A 20,966-nucleotide genomic window follows, 5' to 3' on the forward strand; every position below is an offset into this window, starting at 1 on the left:
CTGATCAATGTTCCCATTCCGATGGAGATATTTCACACTGATCAATGTTCCCATTCCGATGGAGATATTTCACACCGATCAATGTTCCCATTCCGATGGAGATATTTCACACCGATCAATGTTCCCATTCCGATGGAGATATTTCACACCGATCAATGTTCCCATTCCGATGGAGATATTTCACACCGATCAATGTTCCCATTCCGATGGAGATATTTCACACTGATCAATGTTCCCATTCCGATGGAGATATTTCACACTGATCAATGTTCCCATTCCGATGGAGATATTTCACACTGATCAATGTTCCCATTCCGATGGAGATATTTCACACTGATCAATGTTCCCATTCCGATGGAGATATTACACACTGAACAATGTTCCCATTCCGATGGAGATATTTCACACTGATCAATGTTCCCATTCCGATGGAGATATTTCAAACTGAACAATGTTCTCATTCCGATGGAGATATTTCACACTGATAATATTACTTTTCAGGTCTAGATTCGGCACGGTGAACTTCTTAGTGTTCTTCCTTTAACATTCCAAAACTTCTCTTTTATTCCTGATGAAAAACTATTGAATGGATTACAATTGTTACTTGCTCTGATCACGTTATTTTCTCCATTTTAGTTATATGTTGATAGGGATTTCTTTTCTGTTTACGTATTCTTTTTTCTTTCTATTTATTGCTGTATTCTGCCTGAAGCAGAACATCACTTAATACCAGTAAAACTTTGCCTCCCAGGATGCCATTACTAGTTAATGGTTTTCACCAAGACATATCCAGGTAAGAAGTATACATCATAAATATTACGTTTGTCTGGGACAGAGGAAAGGAATAAATAATAGATAGTTTGTTGTGATTTACGTAGATTCAGTTGGTTATTTGCCCAAGCTATCAATTAATATACCATGTATAATATTTCCTGGTATAGTAATAGGACTAAACTCATTCCGATGAGGGAATAAACATGCAAGGCTATGGGAAAGAATGGGTGAATGGGTTGCTGTACAGAGAGCTAGCATTAGCACAATGGGTCAAATGGCCTCCTACTCTGCTGTTATGACTCTGTAAATATCAGAGAAGGGTGATGAGGGTACTGTTGTTGATGATGTGTATTTGGACTTGCAAATTGCATTTGATGAAGTACCACATAATAGACTTGCTAGCAGATCACACAAAACATGGAATTAGTAAACATTGAAGAGGATAGTAACTGACTTTAGGAGAAAATGGATTGGTGAAATCGGCAGAAAATGGCTGATGAAATTTAACGCAGAGAAGTGTGAAGTGATACACTTTTAAACAAAGAATGAGGAGAGAAAATAATCTAAGGTTACAATTTTAAAAGTGGTACAGGAACAAAGAGATCTGGGAGTTTGTGAACACAAACTTTTGAAGGTGGTGGATCAAATTGATCAGGCTCGTAGAATGAACTGTTTTATATAGTTTTCATTCCAAAATCTGCTGTTTAATTATCAAACATCAAAGAATCTCTTAACAGTTTGCAAGGGTTGCTTCCTTCCATCTGCAATTATTCACAGGGTTGCTTCTCATCAGTTACTCGAGGTATGTCTTACCAAGGGGGCGGACCTCTTAAAATACATACAGGAGAGCTTTTTGAGTCAGTCGGTAGAAAGTCCTCCAAGAGAAGGGGCAGTACTAGACCTAATCCGAGGGAATGAAGCTGAACAAGTGTCAGTGGGGGAGCATTTCAGGGATAGTGACCATAACTCTGTAAGATTTAAGGTAGTTATGGAAAAGGACAAAGATGGACCAGAAATAAAGGTACTGAATTGGGGGAAGACTGATTTCAGTTTGATAAAACAGGATCTGGCCAAAGTGGACTGGGAGCAGCTACTTGTGTGGCACAGTGGTGCAGTGGTTAGCACTGCAGCCTCACAGCTCCAGTGACCTGGGTTTGGTGCTGGGTGCTGCCTGTGTGGAGTTTGCATGTTCTCCCTGTGACCTGTGTGGGCTTCCACTGGGTGCTCTGGTTTCCTCCCACAGCTAAAGACTTGCAGGTTGATCGGTAAATTGGCCATTGTAAAATTGCCCCTAGTGTAGGTAGGTAGTAGGAGAATTGAGGGAAGGTGGGGATATGGTAGGAGACATGGGATTAATGTAGGATTAGTATAAATGGGTGGTTGATGGTCAGCACAGACCCAGCGGGCCGAAGGGCCTGTTTCAGTGCTGTATCTCTCTCTATGACTTGTAGGAAAGTCTACATCAGACCAGTGGGAGTCATTCAAAGAGGAAATAGTGAGAGTTCAGAGTCAACATGAAGCCATTAAGGTGAGGGGGAGGACCGACAGGTCCAGGGAGCCCTGGATGTCAAGGGATAGAGGATTGGATCACGAGAAAAAACAAGGAGGCTTATGGTAGATTCAGAGTGCTGAAAACAGCAGACGCCGTAAAGGAATATGGAAAGTGTAGGGGGGTATTTGAAAAAGTAACTAGGAGAGTGAAGAGGGGACATGAAAAAACACTGGCAGGCAAGATGAAGGAAAATCCTAAGGCATTTTATATGTATATTAAGGATAAGAGCCTTAGGGACTAAAGTGGCAATCTGTGTGTGGTGCCAGAGGATATAGGTGAGATTTTAAATGATTACTTTTCATCTGTGTTCACTATGGAGGAGGATGATGTAGGTGTAGAGATCAGGGACGGGGATTGTGATATACTTGAACATATTAGTACTGAAAGGGAGGAAGTATTAGCTGTTTTAGCAGGCTTAAAAGTGGATAAATCCCCAGGCCCAGATGAGATGTATCCCAGCCTGTTATGTGAGGCAAGGGAGGAGATAGCAGGGGCTCTGACACAAATTTTCCAATCCTCTCTGGCCACACGAGAGGTACCAAAGAACTGGAGGACAGCGAATGTGGTACCATTATTCAAGAAGATTAGCAGGGATAAACCAGGTAATTCCGGGCCGGTGAGTCTGACATCAGTGGTTGGGAAACTATTGGAAAAAATTCTGAGGGACTGGATTAATCTCCACTTGGAGAGACAGGGACTCATCAAGAATAGTCAGCATGGCTTTGTCGGGGGAAATCGTGCCTAACTAACTTGATTGAATTTTTCGAGGAGGTGACAAGATGTGTAGATGAGGGTAAAGCAGTTGATGTAGTATACATGGACTTCAGTAAGGCTTTTGATAAGGTCCCATATGGGAGATTGGTTAAGAAGGTAATAGCCCATGGGATCCAGGGCAATTTGGCAAATTGGATCCAAAATTGGTTTAGTGGCAGGAGGCAGAGGGTAATGGTCGAGGGTTGTTTCTGCGAGTGGAAGCCTGTGACCAGTGGTGTACCGCAGGGATCGGTGCTGGGACCGTTGCTGTTTGTAGTGTACATTAATGATTTAGACGTGAATATAGAAAGTATGATCAGTAAGTTCTCAGATGACACGAAAATTGGTGGTGTCGTAAATAGTGAGGAGGAAAGCCTTAGATTACAGGACGATATAGGTGGGCTGATAAGATGGGCGGATCTGTGGCAAATGGAACTTAATCCTGAGAAGTATGAGGTGATGCATTTTGGGAGGACTAACAAGGCAAGGGAATATACAATGGATGGTAGGACCCTAGGAAGTACAGAAGGTCAGAGTGACCTTGGTGTACTAGTCCATAGATCACTGAAGGCAGCAGCACAGGTAGATAAGGTGGTTAGGAAGGCATATGAGATACTTGCCTTTATTGGCCGAGGCTTAGAATATAAGAGCAGGGAGGTTATGATGGAGCTGTATAAAACGCTAGTTAGGCCACAGCTGGAGTACTGTGTAAAGTTCTGGGCACCGCACTATAGGAAGGATGTGATTGCACTGGAGAGGGTGCAGAGGAGATTCACCAGGATGTTGCCTGGGCTGGAGCATTTCAGTTATGAAGAGAGACTGAAAAGGCTAGGGTTGTTTTCCTTAGAGCAGAGAAGGCTGAGGTGGGACATGATTCAGGTGTACAATATTATGAGGGGCATTGATAGGGTAAAGAGGAAGAAACTTTTTCCTTTAGCGGAGGGGTCAGTAACCAGGGGGCATAGATTTAAGTTAAGGGGCAGGAGGTTTAGAGGGGATTTGAGGAAAAAAATTTTCACCCACAGGGTGGTTGGAATCTGGAGCGCACTGCCTGAAGGGGCGGTAGAGTCAGGCACCATCACAACATTTAAGAAGTATTTAGATGAGCATTTGAAACGCCATAACATACAAGGCTGCGGGCCAAGTGCTGGAAAATGAGATTAGAATAAGTAGGTGCTTGAAGACCGGCACAGACACGATGGGCTGAAGGGCCTGTTTCTGTGCTTTATGACTCTATGACTCTAAGGCTCTATTTTGTCTGGCTAACACATACATTTCTTTCTTTCACCATCCTGGACAATATGCATCTTGATCTCAGTCCATCTGACAGCTGTGTTCGTTGCTAAGAAAGTAAGGGTTTCATTCCAAGTCCATTATTTTTGTCTTTAAAACAACTATCAAAAGTCCCACATCCTTCACTTGGGGCCCTCCACGGATTGTGATTTCTGCTGCAGTCACCACCAAATACCCTGGCCCACCCAAGCACCAATCTCTCACTCCCTCCCCCTTCAAATTGCCAGAACCTGTCCCCACAGGTGTCCAGATGCAGTCTCCTGCCACTGGCTTTGCCACCTGCCAGTCTGACAAGCAGCCTGGCAGAAAACATTAAAAATATACAGCACAGAAGGAGACTATTCAGCCCATCGATCCTGTGTGTAATCCCACTTTCCAGTTTTTGTTCCGTTGCCTTGTAGCTGCTTCGCTAAGTGTTTTTAAATGCGATAACATTTTCTGCCTCTGTAACACTTTTCAGGCAGTGAGTTCCAGATTCCCAATATCCTCTGGGTAAAACAAATTCTCCTCTAACCCTTCTACCAATTACTTTAAATCTATGCTGCCTGGTTGACCTCTCTGCTAACAGAACTAGATCCTTCCTACCACTGTATCAAGGCATCTCATAATATTATATACCTCAATTAAATCTCCATGTTCCAAAGAAAACAACTTCAACCTATCCAATTTCCTTGTAGCTAAAATCCTCCATTCATGGCAACATCCTTGTAAATCTCCTTTGTACCCTCTCTAGTGCAATCATATCCTTCCTGTAATGCGGTGACCAGAACCGTGCTCAGTATTATAGTTGCAGTTTAACTAGTGTTTTATACAGTTCTAGCATAACCTCTCCACTCTAGGCCTTGGGCAATAAAGGAAAGTATTCCATGTGCCGCCTCGACCACTTTATTTACCTTTCTTGCTGCCTTCAGGGATCTCTGGATATGCACTCCAAGGTCCCTTTGTTCCTCTACACTTATTGTGTATTCCCTTGCCTTTTTTTTAGAGACACAGCACTGAAACAGGCCCTTCGGCCCACTGAGTCTGTGCCGACCATCAACCACCCATTTATACTAATCCTACATTAATCCCAATATTCCAACCATATCCCCACCTTCTCTCAATTCCCCTACCTACACTAGGGGCAATTTACAATAGCCAATTTACCTAGCATCCTGTAAGTTTTTGGCTGTGGGAGGAAACCGGAGCACCCAGCAAAAACCCACGCTGTCACAGGGAGAACTTGCAAACTCCGCACAGGCAGTATCCAGAATTGAACCCAGGTTGCTGGAACTGTGAGGCTGTGGTGCTAACCACGGTGCCACCCAACTGCAGCACTACTATGCTGCCCTTGTTAGCCTTCCCCAAATGCATTACCTCACTCTTGTCCAGGTTGAATTCCATTTGCCGCTTTTCTGCCCACCTGACTAGTCCATTGATATCTTCCAGTAGTTTACAGCTTTCTTCTTCATTATCGACCACACAGCCAATGTTTTCATTGATCAAACTTTTTAATCATAGCCCCTGCATGTAATTCCAAATCATTGATATGCACCACAAAAAGCAAGGGACCCACCACCGAGCCCTGCAGAACCCCACTGGAAACAGCCTTCCAAGTCACAAAAATACTCGCCGAACATTACCCTTTGCTTCTTGCTACTGAGTCAATTTTGGGTCCAACTTGTCACTTTGCCTTGGATCCCATGGGCTTTTACTTTTGTGACCAGTCTTCCATGTGGGCTTTGCGAAAAGCTTTGCTAAAATCCATATAGACTACAACAATGCACTACCCTCATCGACCTTCCTTGTTACCTCCTCAAAAAATTCACTCAATTGATCAGACACAACATTCCCTTAACAAATCCATGCTGACTGTCTTTGATTAATCTGTGCCTTTCTAAATAAAGATTTATGCTGTCCCCCAGAATTTTTTTCCAATATTTTCCACCACTGAGGTTAGGCTGACTGGCCTATAATTACACAGTCTGTCCCTTTCTCCCATTTTAAACAACGGTAGAAAGATAGTTGTCCTCCGGTCCTCTGGCATAATGCCTGTAGCTAGAGAGGATTGGAAAACGACAGACAGAGCCTCCACTATTTCTTCCCTTGGTACTCTTAGCAGTCTTGGATACATTTCATCTGGCCTGGTGATTTATCTACTTTCAAAGATGCTAAATACCTTCATATTTCTTCTCTTGCTATGTTTATTTATTTATTTTATTTATTTAGAGATACAGCACTGAAACAGGCCCTTCGGCCCACCGAGTCTGTGCCGGCCAACAACCACCCATTTATACTAACCCTGCAGTAATCCCATATTCTGGAGAATGGTGGGGATGTGGTAGGGAATATGGGATTAATATAGGATTAGTATAAATGGATGGTTGTTGGTCGGCACAGAGTTGGTGAGCCGAAGGGCCTGTTTCAGTGCTGTATCTCTAAATAAATAAATAAAATAAATTTACAATGGCCAATTTACCTATCACCTGCAAGTCTTTGGCTGTGGGAGGAAACCGGAGCACCCAGCAAAAACCCACATGGTCACAGGGAGAACTTGCAAACTCCGCACAGGCAGTACCCTGAATTGAACCCAGGTCCCTGGAGCTGTGAGGCTGTGGTGCTAACCACTGTGCCACCCATGTGTATTTGATATCTCATCCAATATTTCACACTCCATCTCTTTAACAAGAATATCTACATCACCCCTCACTTTTGTGAAAACAGACGGAAAGTATTTCCTAACAACCATATCCATGTCTTTTGCCTCCACATGCACGTTCCCTTTTTGGTCTCTAATAAGCCCTACTCTTTCTGCTTGCTCTTTATGTATTTATAAAACATTTTTTGATCTTCCTTGCCAATATCTTTTCATGCCCTCTCTTTGCTTTCCTAATTTCCTTTTTAATTTCACCCTGTACTTTCTATACTTCTCTGGGCTTTCTGCAGTATTGAGCTCTCAGTATCTACAATCAGAGAATCATAGAGTCATAGAGTCATTACTGCACAGAAGGAGGCCATTCAGCCTGTCCAGTCTATGCCAGCTCTCCGTGGAGCAATCCAGTCAGTCCCATTCCCCTGCTGTATCCCTGGAGCCCTGCAAGTTTATTTCCCTCAAGTGCCCATCCAATTTCCTTTTGAAATCGTTGATTGTCTCCACTTCCACCACCCTCGTAGGCAGCGACTTCCAGGTCATTACCACTCGCTGTGTAAAAAAGTCCTTCCTCACATCCTCCCAGTATCTTTTGCCCAAAACCTTAAATCTGACATAAGCTTTCCTTTTTTTGCCTTATCCCACCCTGGAAATGGGAGAACAAAAAAGCCCAGCCATTAAATTCAGCAGGATCTCTGCATCCCTGGCACTGCCAGATTTTCCCCAGGCCACCGTGCTCCACTGCTTCCTCAAAATGTTTCATAATTTTACCTACTGTGATGCAGATGCAGATCTAGATGCAGATCTACATATCCTGCTGTTATACCATGGCACTAACGTGACATGATCACCATTTCGAGAATATTGCACGTCTCATATAGAAAATCCTCTCAGGGTGCTTCATAAGAAAATAGATAGCAAGTCAGAAGAGGAGATATTGTTGGGTGACGGTAGGGTGGGTGGGTTGGTCGGTCAAATATTTGGTCAGATAAGAGGTGAGTTTTAAAGGGGGTGGAGAGGCAGTGGAGTTTGGGTAGGGAATTCCAGAATGTGGAGCCTCGTTGGCTTAAGGTACAGCCAGCATGCTAGTGTGAAGGGTTGGGGAAATGCACAAGATGCCAGAGTCAAGGAAGAGAGAGTTCATAGAGAAAGGTGGGGAGGATTCTAACACAGGAGGTGGTTGCAGAGATTGAGACCAGCCATGGAAGGTTCTAAACAAAAGCACTGGGCAATGTAGAATCCAGAACTATTGCTCATCTTTTCCCAGCTCCTTATTCCCTCAATCTTTACTTTCTTTTTGAATGAACTGCTTTTAGGTGTCATTTAGTCTTTTCTTTTTAACGTAGCCAACTTTCTGTTGCTGTTTTAAACTTTGCCATCTGAACTTTGTTCCTTCAATTAGATTTCTTTGCACTTTAAAAAGAAATACTCAGCCCATTTGTAAAAGAGGCCCACAGCCGTTAACTAACAATCACTTACTGTTTTATGCTCCAACTTTATCAGAGGAGAACGATTTCTGATAGATAATTTTTTTTCATTAATAATTTCTTCAATGCATTTCTAGTTGAAATGAAAAATTTATCCCTGGGGAGCTCTGAATTCAAATGATTACTGATTACATTTGCTTATTTTAATTTATTCATTTGCTTTCTGCTGAAATGTATTTCACTGTTCTTTTATTACTTTTCTCGATGTTATTGTAATGCATCATAATTGCTGGTTGATTATTTTAATTTTTGTTTTTAATTTATGCATTATTAAATGTATCTGCATGAATTGATAATTTTTTTGTAATATTTAATTTTCAAACTCCTTCTGAAGCTGCACTTTACCTGCCTGCATTAAATCCAGAATTAGACAGGACAGTTCTCAGACTCGGGAATCACGGATACTGTCATTTACAGAACTCTTGGTTAGGTAAGAAGGGTTGAAAAGTGTCTGGATTTCTGTCCAGTTGCTTTCCTGCTGCTTATCTGCAGAATGAAAACCTGAACTTTGTTAGGTTTCTCATGGCTGGGTTTAGCTATGAGATACCTCTTTAAAGAAGAAGCATAGCCATCAGTTGATGCATGATAAAAACATCAAACAATATAAATAATTAACCATCATATGTATGGTGTATGGCACTCAACTGTGTACAGACCAAGAAACCCTACTTAGGAATAGGAGGAGGCGGTTCCCCCGAAGCCTGTCCTGCCATTCAGAACATGATGTCTTGGTTCTCTATCGCGTAATACCCTTGCCTGGCAAAAGTCTTATCAATCTCAGTTTTGAAATTTTCAATTGACCCCCAGCCTCACCAGCTTTTCAGGGAGAGAGTTCCATATTTCTACCTTTTGTGTGATGAAGTGCTTCCTGACATCATGTTCTGAACTCCCCCAGCAGATGGAATAGTTTTTCTATCCACCCCATGAGTTCCTTTAATCAACTCAGCACCTCAATTGTATTAATTTCTTAATCTTCCACACTCAAAGGAATACAAGCCTAGTCTATGCAGCCTGCCATCATAATGTAACCCTGTTGATGCCAGTATCATTCTGGTGAATCTGTCTGCACTCTCTCTAAGATGAATATATATCCTTCCTGAGATGCAGTACCCAGAACTGAACACTGTACTCTAGATGCGGTCAAATCAGAGCTTCATACAACTGCAGTGTAACCTCCATCCCTTTGTATTCCAGCCCCCGTAAGATGAAGACTAACAATCGATTAGACTTTTAAATCTTTGTACTTGTCTACTAATTTTGAGTGATTTCTGTACTTGGGCCCGTAAATATTTCTGTACCTCCACAGTGTTTTGTTTCTCTTTCCCCATATCCCCACACCTTTTTCTTCTTCCAGTATTTATCCAATTTCCTTGAGAAAGCTACTATTGAATCTGAATCCACCACCTTCTCAGGCAGTGCATTCAACATCCCACCCATTCGCTGTGTAAAAGTTTTTCTCCATGTCGCCTCTGGTTCTTTTGCCAAGCACCTTAAATCTGTGCCTCTGGTTATTGGCCCTTCAGCCATTGGAAACAGTTTATCTTTAGTTACTCTAAACCCTTCATGATTTTAAACACCTCTATCAGATCTCCTCTTAGTTGCCTCTGCTCGAAAGAGAACAACCACAGCATCTTCATTTTTATTTTAAAATGAATTTCTAAAGGATTGTGAAAGTGAAACACCTTCAAACATGGTTATGACTTGGTCTACAAGACAATTTTTCACAAAATATAGATTTTCATAAACCTAATTAGTTCAGAAATTATAATTTCATACAATAAAGAGGCGATCAGTCATATATGTTAACTAGAAAATAAGCTGTGTACCCACAATAAGACATCAGTTAAATATATTTCATAAATTGTTGCTTGATAGATGGTGTATAATAACATTTGCAGAAACCATTTTGAAATAGAAAGAAAGAATTTATATGTATATATTTCTATATATATTACATTTATATGAGCCTTTGCTGTCCTCAGGACATCCTAAAGCCCTTTCCAGCCAAATGAATAGTTTCTGAAGTATAATCACTGTTGTAATGTCGAAACTGCAGCAGACAATTTGTGCACAGCAAGTTTCCACAAATAGCAATGAAATGATGGACTGATACTCTGTTTCTTCGTGATGTAGGTTAAGGGATAAATATTTGGTGGGATAATAGCAGAACACCTTTGCTCTTTGAATTCTGCTGTGGGATCTTTTATGTTTACCTGAGAGGTTGCTTTCACGGACCTCAGTTCAACAACTCATCCAAAAGACGGCATCTCCAACAATGCAGCACCCTCTCAGTCTCACCCTGAAGTGCCAGCCGAGTTAATGTGCTCAGAATTCTGCTGTGAGACTTACACCCATGCAGGGATAGGCACCAACATGTTGCAACATGGTCATTTGACAAAATTATTGACTCAGCCATGGACATGGGGGAAATTAATTTGTATATAAAGTGTGTAGCCAACCTAATGCCATCAAAACACAGTCCTATTTAAAACACATTTCTCCCTATTCAGTGAGTACCTGGCATTGTTTTTGCTTGCACCAGTAGTCAATGTCTGCCCGCACACTTGATGTAGTGATGTGGAGAACCTGGATAGATGCCCATCTGTCAGGTGTGATCTTGATCTCTTTCTCTCCCCTCTCGCTCTCTCTCTCTCCCTTTCTTTGTCAATCCCTATCCCCTCTGTGTCCATCCCTCTCCCCCTTTCTCTCTCTCTCTCCCCCCTCTCCCTCTCTTTCTCCCTGTCTCTCTGACAGTTGCAGAGAGCGGGAACTCTCCCCAGAACAGCTTTGTGATTGGTCAGTTTTTAAAAAAATTCACAGCCATCAGTTTCAGTTTCACTTCTGACAGGAGCAGGGACAGCGGCTTCCCAACTCAGGACTAGCTCGGGGTTTCCAGCAGGCTTTTTAAAATAATCAGTACCTGCCGGAAGCCCCGAACTTGTCCTGAGTTGGGAAGCCGTTGTTCCCGCTCCCAGCACCTGCCAGCTGTGAAACTGAAATTGACGGCTGTGAATTTTCTTTTAAGTCGGACTTGCCTGGAAAGAAGTCATCAATGGGAAATTTCTCATTCCTGAAATTGCCAGTCACGGTCCTCAAAAATGTTACCACAGACGCTGGTGTCCCTTTGCAGACAAGTTGCAGACCCCTGGGCCCACGAACCTCTGGCTCAGAGGCAAAAGTGCTATCACTGTGCATCGAGTGATGGGGAGGAAACAGTTTGGGTGGAGGGGATACTGTCAGCGATGGGGGGATACAGTCAGTGATGGACTGGGATACAGTCAGTGATGGGAGGATACAGTCAGTGATGGGAGGATACAGTCAGTGATGGAGGGGATACAGTCAGTGATGGACTGGGATACAGTCAGTGATGGCCTGGGATACTGTCAACGACGGAGGGGATACTGTCAGCGATGGGGGGATACTGTCAGCGATGGGGGGATACTGTCAGCGATGGGGGGATACTGTCAGCGATGGGGGGATACAGTCAGCGATGGGGGGATACAGTCAGTGATGGGGGGATACAGTCAGTGATGGACTGGGATACTGTCAGCGATGGGGGGATACAGTCAGCGATGGGGGGATACAGTCAGTGATGGATTGGGATACAGTCAGCGATGGGGGGATACAGTCAGCGATGGGGGGATACAGTCAGTGATGGACTGGGATACAGTCAGTGATGGGGGGATACAGTCAGCGATGGGGGGATACAGTCAGTGATGGACTGGGATACAGTCAGTGATGGACTGGGATACAGTCAGTGATGGGGGGATACAGTCAGTGATGGACTGGGATACTGTCAGCGACGGAGGGGATATTGTCAGCGATGGGGGGATACAGTCAGCGATGGGGGGGATACAGTCAGTGATGGGGGGGATACAGTCAGTGATGGGGGGATCCAGTCAGTGATGGGGGGATACAGCCTGTGATGGGGGGATACAGTCAGTGATGGGGGGATACAGTCAGTGATGGGGGGGAATACAGTCAGTGATGGGGGGGATACAGTCAGTGATGCAGGTGATACAGTCAGCGATGGACTGGGATACAGTCAGCGATGGACTGGGATACAGTCAGCGATGGAGGGGATACAGTCAGCGATGGAGGGGATACAGTCAGTGATGGAGGGGATACTGTCGGTTAGAGGGATACCGTCAAGGATTGAGGGGATACAGTTAAGGTTGGATGAGATACAGTTTGGAATGGAAGGGATACAGTTAAGGTTGGATGGGATACAGTCATTAATAGAAAGGAGGCGATTTTATTGAAATTTACAATCACTAGGTTATAAATTTGTTAGGGGAAAGAATGAAGGACTATTACGTTGTCAGTTTCAGAACTGGAACTTGCTGTTTTCTGCTTTTTGCTAATTCATCAACCCTTTGGTGTCTTATGGATCTGTCATTGAACATTTCTTTATAAAATGTTTATAATATGTAGATTTGATGAGAGAAGAGGCTTCAGATTGTGTTCTCATCTTAAGTCATTGTGTTTGTCACTCCCCCCGTGTCTGCTGTATCTTAGTGATGTTATTGGCCTGTTTTAAAGTAAGCATGTTAATGATACTCAAATGAGAACACATTAACCACTGTGCCTGGGAAATTTCATCTTGAGAGAAATTATGCAAACAATAGTTTTACAAAAAGCTAAATTTAGGTACAGTACACATAGATAAAAATTGATACTGTAGGGAAACCAAAATGATAATGCTGTAATGCTTTCATTTTAGTATGTGGAACATATTGTCAACCTTTTTTGTTTTGCCGTGTTCCGTAATTTGTTGAATTAATACATCAATGGACAAACTGCAAAACTGGATTTAACTTTCCTAAACTCTAGCAGGAATATCTTATGCCTTTTCAGCAGACCCAAGTGTTTCTGTAGCTCACAAGAAACTCGGCAACCTAATGGCAGATCTTGAGATAGAACAGGAGTTTGGGGTTGATCAAAGATAGTGACCTTTTTCAATATGTTAAAGTCACCTGAATCAAACTGTCACTTTTTATGTGATCCTGCTGCATCTTTTGCACAGTTACAAACAAAATTACAAAATGGCAGAAACCCTCAACTCATTTGAAAGGTACCTGGACATGCACCTGAAGTGCTGTAACCTGCAAGGCTACGGACCAGGTGTTGGGATTAGATTGGGCGGCTAGATTTTTTGGCTGGCGCAGACATGATGGGCTGAATGGCCTCCTTCTGTGCCATAATTTTTCTATGGTTCTATTGTCATGCCAATCGCTAACCATGTAATCAACTCTCACCACACACTCCACCAAACACACACCAACTCCTGCTCGTTATGTTGATTTGTGCTAATGAAAGGGTTAATCCCGCTGTGTATAACATTAGTAAATGATTGTCAAATATTTAATTGCTTTAACTGCATCATGGTTTTGTTTTTGACTGAATTGTTTTAACATTCATCCTGCCAACTTTCCAGCATTTTTGAATGGTTGAAATCATTACTGTTCTCTGTATCATGTTTTTAAGAGTGCATTGCCTTTATGATTTTCAATCTAACATTATATTCCTTCTTTGTTTTCCTTTCCTGTCTTCTTTCTCTTCCACCATTGGATACCATGTACTGGCATTAGTGAAATACAGCACTCTCTTGACAGGGCTAGGAGTGCTAGCACCAACTGTTTGAGACCAGATACTAGTTTACAGTCACCAGAACGAGACAGGTATATCCAACCCTTTACTATTTATCCTTGTCATCTGTGCTGATGATTCCGTATTTCTTCATTATGACCCTGTAGGATTCTTGGATTTGTGTCGTGGTCACACTATAACAGTGTTTACAATGTTTTCTGCCCTTTTGCTTCGATGAATCCTCAGGCCTGAAGCATTTAACCTCTTGGCTTTCTTTGGTATTGAGTGCTTGCTGTTTCAGTAGCTTTGGCTTTCCTTGCTTACCTTTTCTTCTTCCAGTCTTGTGATTGTGCCTGTGGAGAGCCTTTCATATGTTGACAGTGGGGCTGTATGTCATCATTCAGAGACTAGAGTTTAAAGATCTAAATTGGAAATTGAAACTTTGTAAACATTTTCCATCGTCTTATTGTCCTCATAGTTCTCTTAGAATTAAAAGGGAAAGTAAATCCTTCTTGTTTCTGCCCCACATATTTAACTGACTTTCTGAGGTATGTTTTTAAAAGATTTGGTCTATAATCGTTCTTAGGCTCGTTGAGTTAACCATTTGAGCTACACAAATTCCCAGCCTCCATCCTTGGTCTGCATTTAACTGATCTCAGTTAAGTTGAGGCAGCATTGTGTCTGAGAAGGGATAATTTGTCAGGTTTCCTGGTCCTGACTGCTCTATGTTCACCCTTGCTGGAACGTGTTTGTGTGTCTGGACACCAGGTGAAGACGGAATGGGAGTGTAATGTTCATAGCTTCAATAGCTCACAAACACTCATGCTCAACGCCTAGCCTCACAAATTCAGAACAAATTCAGAATTTAGTCATCGCATCAGAGAGTGTCTGTTGCTTGTGAAACTGGGGCCCAGTGAAAGTCAATGGCAGGCAATTTCCACAAGGTGCTCTTGAACTCCCATCGTAACTTGGGCGGAAACTCTGCAGAAATACCCTCGCTGACGCTGATCTGATCAGTTTTGTTTCCCACTGGCAATAGGGGTGCCTGCTCTAGTTGAACGTAATCCAGGAGGTTTCATCAGATAATCTCTGCTTCTAGTTGTCCTGCCCCCACACTCCTGCCATCGATTGCTAACCACACCTATCCTCGTGGCTCTCCACCTTCACATGCCAATTGGAAAGCTAAAAGACTCCTCCTTAACTGTTAATGTCCCATCTCCAACATTTTTATAACAAATGTGTTCAAAAAATGTTATTGCCCCTATGATTATGGTTGCTTAGAGTGGTGTTCAGGAGACTAATCTTTCATTCCCGGGGCTGCAGGGATGATCCTGGAAAATCAGCAATTGTACTGGGTGGGTTAGGTCAGAATTACCTGTACACAGTCAATTGACAGTAATTATCTAGAAGAATAATTAGAGCAATGCTAGTTTATAGCTGTTTGATGGGAAAGCTGCAGTTTTGTGAACTGCTTCAATATTTAAGTACCGCAGGCATCATCTTAACAACCATCAAGAATTCTGAAGCACAAACCAGGCCATGAATAAACTCACTTTGCTGCTTACCCTATCAAGTATCCCCCCAACCACCGCCCCCTCCCCCCCACCCTCCACGCAATAGTCAAGATGAAGAACAAAATTAAATTTGTTTCACTTGTCACTTTTACTCAAGCTGAGGGAGTGTCTGTGTACTGAGTGCTTTGTTTTGAGTTAATTCTCTTTTGTGATTGGGTATTACACATTGACCTTTGAACTTTTGTGGTGTGTGTTTGTTTCCTGCTTTCTTGAATGGTACAATGGTCTCTGTTCCCTGTTCACATAAAATCAGTTTGGGCAGCCTGAATCTAGGTCTGAGTAGGCTTGTCTTGCAACACAGTACATGAAGGGGAAGATATCATAGTGCTGATCTCAGGATTGGTTATCTGATGTCGGGGTGATTACAAGTCTTTACTCTGCATCAAACCATGGCCTGAAAAAGCTTAATGCTGCTGCCAAGTGCCCAAAATACAAAACATTTTCCAGCTCTTAACACCCATCATCTTGCGATCACCACATTTCCCACAACTGCTGGATCAATCTGGTCTCAAACTTGGAAACAGTCCAGCGGATCCAGATTGAAGCAGTTTAATTTAGTTTCAAATCTCAAGTTTTGGAGCTCTCCCTCCTCGCAGAAGGTCTCAAACAATATCCAATACTTCTGTGCTGCTACCTCAAATTGTTTAAAAGGGCTAGAATTTCAGCCTGGAAAGACAGAATTCACTGGTCACTGCATATTGGTGTTCCTGGTGTGAAACTCATTGTACAGGAAGCACAGTCTGATGACATGGTGTGGAGGTTATTAGGCACTGTTTGATATTTGCACTGTATTAACAGACTGATTCCACTGTATCTATACTTAAAGAACAGGGTAGCCTGCACATGTCACCAGGAGTGAAAGCAATAATTCTCTTCCCCTTAGTTACGACCAAGGTGGGAGGAGTACACTGTTTTTTCTTGTTCCACTTCTCCATAGGTCACAACATACATTTAAATGTTTACCCAGTTACTGATACGGTCAATCATAGACGCTACTCTTTATCCCGGAATAAAATACACCAACCAGGTTTCTTTAATAAACAACAAAATTAGTAGTTTATTATAAAACAAGACTTAACCAGTAACGAAGCAAAGCATTAACACACAGATTGAAATATGAAACTTCCCTTTTACCTTAGCCCCTTCACGCACACACAGACACACACAGACACACACACTTACCAGTTAACTGAAAATAAAAGAGATTTTCTCTTTAGAGCACTGCTACAGAAAAGACAATGAATACATTTGCCAAATACTTGCTAATTCTTGAAGAAAAAAGAGATTTGAAAAGATGTCAGTTGTCCCTTTTTGGTTTGGCATCCCAAATACTCGTAGACGACTGTCACTGGGATCTTTCTAGAACAGTTCTTTTCAGGCTACATTGAAGATCGGTTTGGCAGGCTTTCCAGGAGAAATGTGACAACAGGAGTTTCTGTCAGGCTTTTTAGGAGAAATGCAGCATCAGTTTCTTTATTTCTTCCATTCGATTCTCAGGAAGTTTAGTTTAGTTTTGTTTAGTTTAGAGATACAGCACTGAAACAGGCCCTTCGGCCCACCGAGTCTGTGCCGACCATCAACCACCCATTTATACTAATCCTACACTAATTCCATATTCCTACCACATCCTCACCTGTCGCTATATTTCCCTACCACCTACCTATACTAGGGGCAATTTATAATGGCCAATTTACCTATCAACCTGCAAGCCTTTGGCATGTGGGAGGAAACCGGAGAACCCGGAGGAAAGCCACGCAGACACAGGGAGTTCTCAAAGAGATGGAAGAGGGTGAGCTGATGGTGGCTGCTCTCTTGGCTGGTTTTTTCCCAATTGCCTGCAAAATAGTTCACACCCCAACATACTGTCCAAAGTGAAACCAAAAGCAATATCTCAAGAGTCAAGCCTCCTGACCCCTATAAATCGTGACCTGTCATTTCTCTGTAAACATCTCCCCCAAATCAAAAAGGCCCTGCTGGATATTTATCTGAAGATAGGTGACTTCCAGTAAATGTTGTTTTCAAACAAGACCTCTCGGTGCCCTTTCAATGTTCCCAGTGAAAAAAAAATCCATGGAATCCTTTTCAGTTTTCCCAAATAAAACAATGTCCTTAATTGTAAAGTCCATAAGTCTCAAAAAAGTGCTTAACAAAAAATGTAGAAGCACCATCATAACACCTTCTATACACCAATTTTCATTATTTTTAAATGGCACAAAAGCCACTCAGCTCTCCAAGCATATGCACATTTAAATAAAATAAAGGAAAACATTAAAACATTACTAGTTGAGCATCACTATGATTAATATTCTTAAAATCCAGTGGTCTGCTATTAATGGTTATTAGCATCTGTTCACTGCTGCAATGTGACAGAAATAATCAAGGAGATTACCCCTTGTTCAGCCTGTCTCAAATTTGACAGTGCATGTAATTTTCAAATCATAGGTCAGGTTTAATCTTCCAGATTCATATCTGGTGGTACACACATGTAACTGTATTTTATATCTGTAATTTGCTGAACCTAATCCAGAATTAAGACCAGCTAGGTAACAAGTAAAATAATCTGTGTGATAATTAATCTGTATGTAAAATAATCTTACATAACAGGAATATCACTTGTGTTTTAATTGACTGCCCTGACTCAGGGCAGCGGAGAGGACTCCAGTTGACCTCAGCATGAAGGTGCTGGACAGGGGAAGAATCAAAAAGGTCCTATCCATTACACTGAACAGAATCAGACTCAACTGTGATGCCTTCCATCGGCAAATAGAATTCTGACATTCATTGGGCTGGATTCTTTGAGCTAACTCAAAAATCACGCCAAAGAGCCGCTGTGATCTTAAGTGCGGCGGCACATTTAAATAGTTGGGGTGGCCTGCCAGCTCCCCCACTCCCCAATCACATAGAGAGCGAGGGCTGTCCATCCCTGGAAATGGTGTCAGCTGTCTGGGATATTTAAATTTTTAAAGAGCTATCTCCCCAGAATTACACAAATAAAGTACTAACACCCCTTTGCCAAGCCCAATAACAATTACATTAACTATTTGCCCTTCTACCCAAAAAAACACTTACCTTTAACGTCTGACCTTCCCCCACCACCCCCCCCCCCCGCCCCCCCCGCACAACTGCACAAAGTTTAAAGTACAACCCTTCCCACCATCCCCTACACCCATGATGTTTATTTGACCCCGTTTTCCCCCACTCCTACCGCACACTGTTAAGCTTACCTCCTCCCCACCATTGTCATATCTCGTTTCCCCAGACGGGATATGAAGGTGAGGAAGTGCCAGCCGTTGAGCCGAAAATCGTGGTGGGCCCTCAAGACCAAGATGAGTCTATTTAAATTAATTAATTTTATTGGTTTAAAAATTCAAATTGTGGTCCCGTCACCCAGCAGCTGGGGGTGGGGGGCACCATGGAGCCTTGCCGCTGTTGGGAGGATCGGGCTGGGCCCTGCCGGTGTCAAGGCCCGTGGTATACCTCATGCGCAGCCAGCTTCAGGCCCCCACCCCCCTCCCACCACGGATCATGACATCGACGGTTGCTTAAAATCCAGCCCATTTTCTTGGCTCACATATGGGGACCAGTCCTTTGGATGAGGCACTGGAGGACTGGTAGCATCCCTTGCTCAGCAACCTCAGGACAGAATGGGAGGTAACCGTCACAAAGAAATTCATGTAGCCATTTAACTTTGTGACAAGCATGTAAGTGGTATTTATTCCAAAAGCAATAAACTCTAGTCTCTTGGTACAAGAGAGAAATTTCACAGGAGCAAAACAAAATATGCATTGGAAACAAAAGTAAATAATTCCTATGAATGCATTAATTGCAATTTGTCACCATATTAAGGGCTTCTCTTCCTCCATGTCCTGTGGAGTTTTTTATTCTTCGACGGCTGTGCTTGATCCTTGAACAGAGGAACTCAGAAGCTATGAGCATTTAAGAGATGTGTGATTTCCTAACCTGAACAGGTGAAATGTATGGAAGCCATCAAGCACCTTCTGAGCACTGCACAAGGTACAGGCACGGTGGCAGCTTCTTCCTCCCTCACTCTCAGCTGCTTAAACTCCGTCACTTTTAATCTGCTTTGCAAGGTTGACAGGAGGTACTTTGATGTTTTCTTGTATCGCTCAGCGGTAAACAGCCAACTGGAACGATGCCCCAGCTAGAGAGTGGTTTTGTAGCATGTGATGGTGATGTGTTCAGACACAATACAGCAGTGTATCTACTGAAAAAATACAACTGGATGTCAAACAATGTCAGGCTAGTAATTCCTTTCTAATGTTTATGTTTTCCTAGTTACTTTATCGCATATTCTGGCATCTATCACTTTCGGTCAGCCAGTGTTTTTGAGCAGGCTTTTGTTATTAGCCTGACCTAGTTTGACTAATCCAGGACCTCGACTCACTCAGAGTACCAGTAGAACGAGGTTTTCTGAGACCTTTTCTATTGCATAATCCATCGTTTCCTTTAATCTTTATATTCTTGCCCAGTGAATTTTGAATACAAGACTAAATTTCCACTGACTCACTTATCCAATGAACAATCAGACTGACATTCTTTCCATACAAACAGGTACCTATACAACATTTACATACTTTAAACATGGTTTCTTTGAAGAAATGACAGTCGCACTTATATGTGACAAAAATGTAAAACAGAATCTGGTGTTCGGAAAAGGGAAACACACATTTTCGCAAAGACAGCAGACTTGGATAGCTATCATGACTGCCCTTTCAAATAGTCAGCTTGTGTTTAAAGAAGCTACGTTCCACAGTGAAATTTATGAAAACTGATGTAGTGTGGGAGACCTCTGATGTTGGGGCAGAGTGATGGGACCCTTACTCTGTATCTAACTGAACTGAATGCTGACACTGGGTGGCGGAATTACAAACTGCTCCATCCCTCAACATTGGCATCCTTAATCAAATTCCAGAACAACAGAGCTTTTGAATACCAGTAGTTCATTGTGCTGTCCCTGCCTGAAATACCAGAGCCCTAACTAGGGTCACGATATTGGAATCAAAATTCCAAGCAGTCGATGTTATTTATAGACACCTTAAAGCAAATTCAGCTTCTCTCACGGCCAAGCTGGTAAAGGCAGTGAGTAGCTGAGTCATAGGAACTAGGAAGGATAGATGAGTTGTCTCCAGCCTGTGCTAACATAGCTGATTTGCATTGGGTTAGCAGTAAAAGTTCTGCAATGGGTTTTAGAATTCTTGGGTATGAGATGGGAGATCAGCAAGAGACCTGTTCCAGATCTCTCTTAGGTAAACCTGCTGGCTGTGTGTATATATTTGTGTGTGCATGTGTGTGTG

The 20,966-nt window shown here is 42.5% G+C and overlaps 1 protein-coding gene across 20 annotated transcripts in view; it reads left to right on the plus strand.

Annotated features, from left to right (window-relative positions):
- The window catches only part of LOC137353703 (regulating synaptic membrane exocytosis protein 3-like), a 1,492,914-nt gene that overhangs the window by 1,219,801 nt on the left and 252,147 nt on the right, over positions 1-20,966 (plus strand). For 14 of the 20 annotated variants that reach the window (XM_068020069.1, XM_068020075.1, XM_068020096.1 and 11 more), the window contains 2 exons: positions 752-793; positions 14,080-14,169. The exons of 2 other annotated variants lie outside the window; for them this stretch is intronic. In XM_068020069.1, the coding sequence (XP_067876170.1) occupies positions 752-793; positions 14,080-14,169 (132 nt within the window). The remainder of the gene's footprint in view (positions 1-751; positions 794-14,079; positions 14,170-20,966) is intronic. 4 more of the 20 variants (XM_068020090.1, XM_068020107.1, XM_068020094.1 and 1 more) reach the window with 1 other exon arrangement.

Source organism: Heterodontus francisci, chromosome 3, assembly GCF_036365525.1.
Source record: "Heterodontus francisci isolate sHetFra1 chromosome 3, sHetFra1.hap1, whole genome shotgun sequence".
In the NCBI taxonomy this organism is placed as follows: Eukaryota; Metazoa; Chordata; class Chondrichthyes; order Heterodontiformes; family Heterodontidae; genus Heterodontus; species Heterodontus francisci.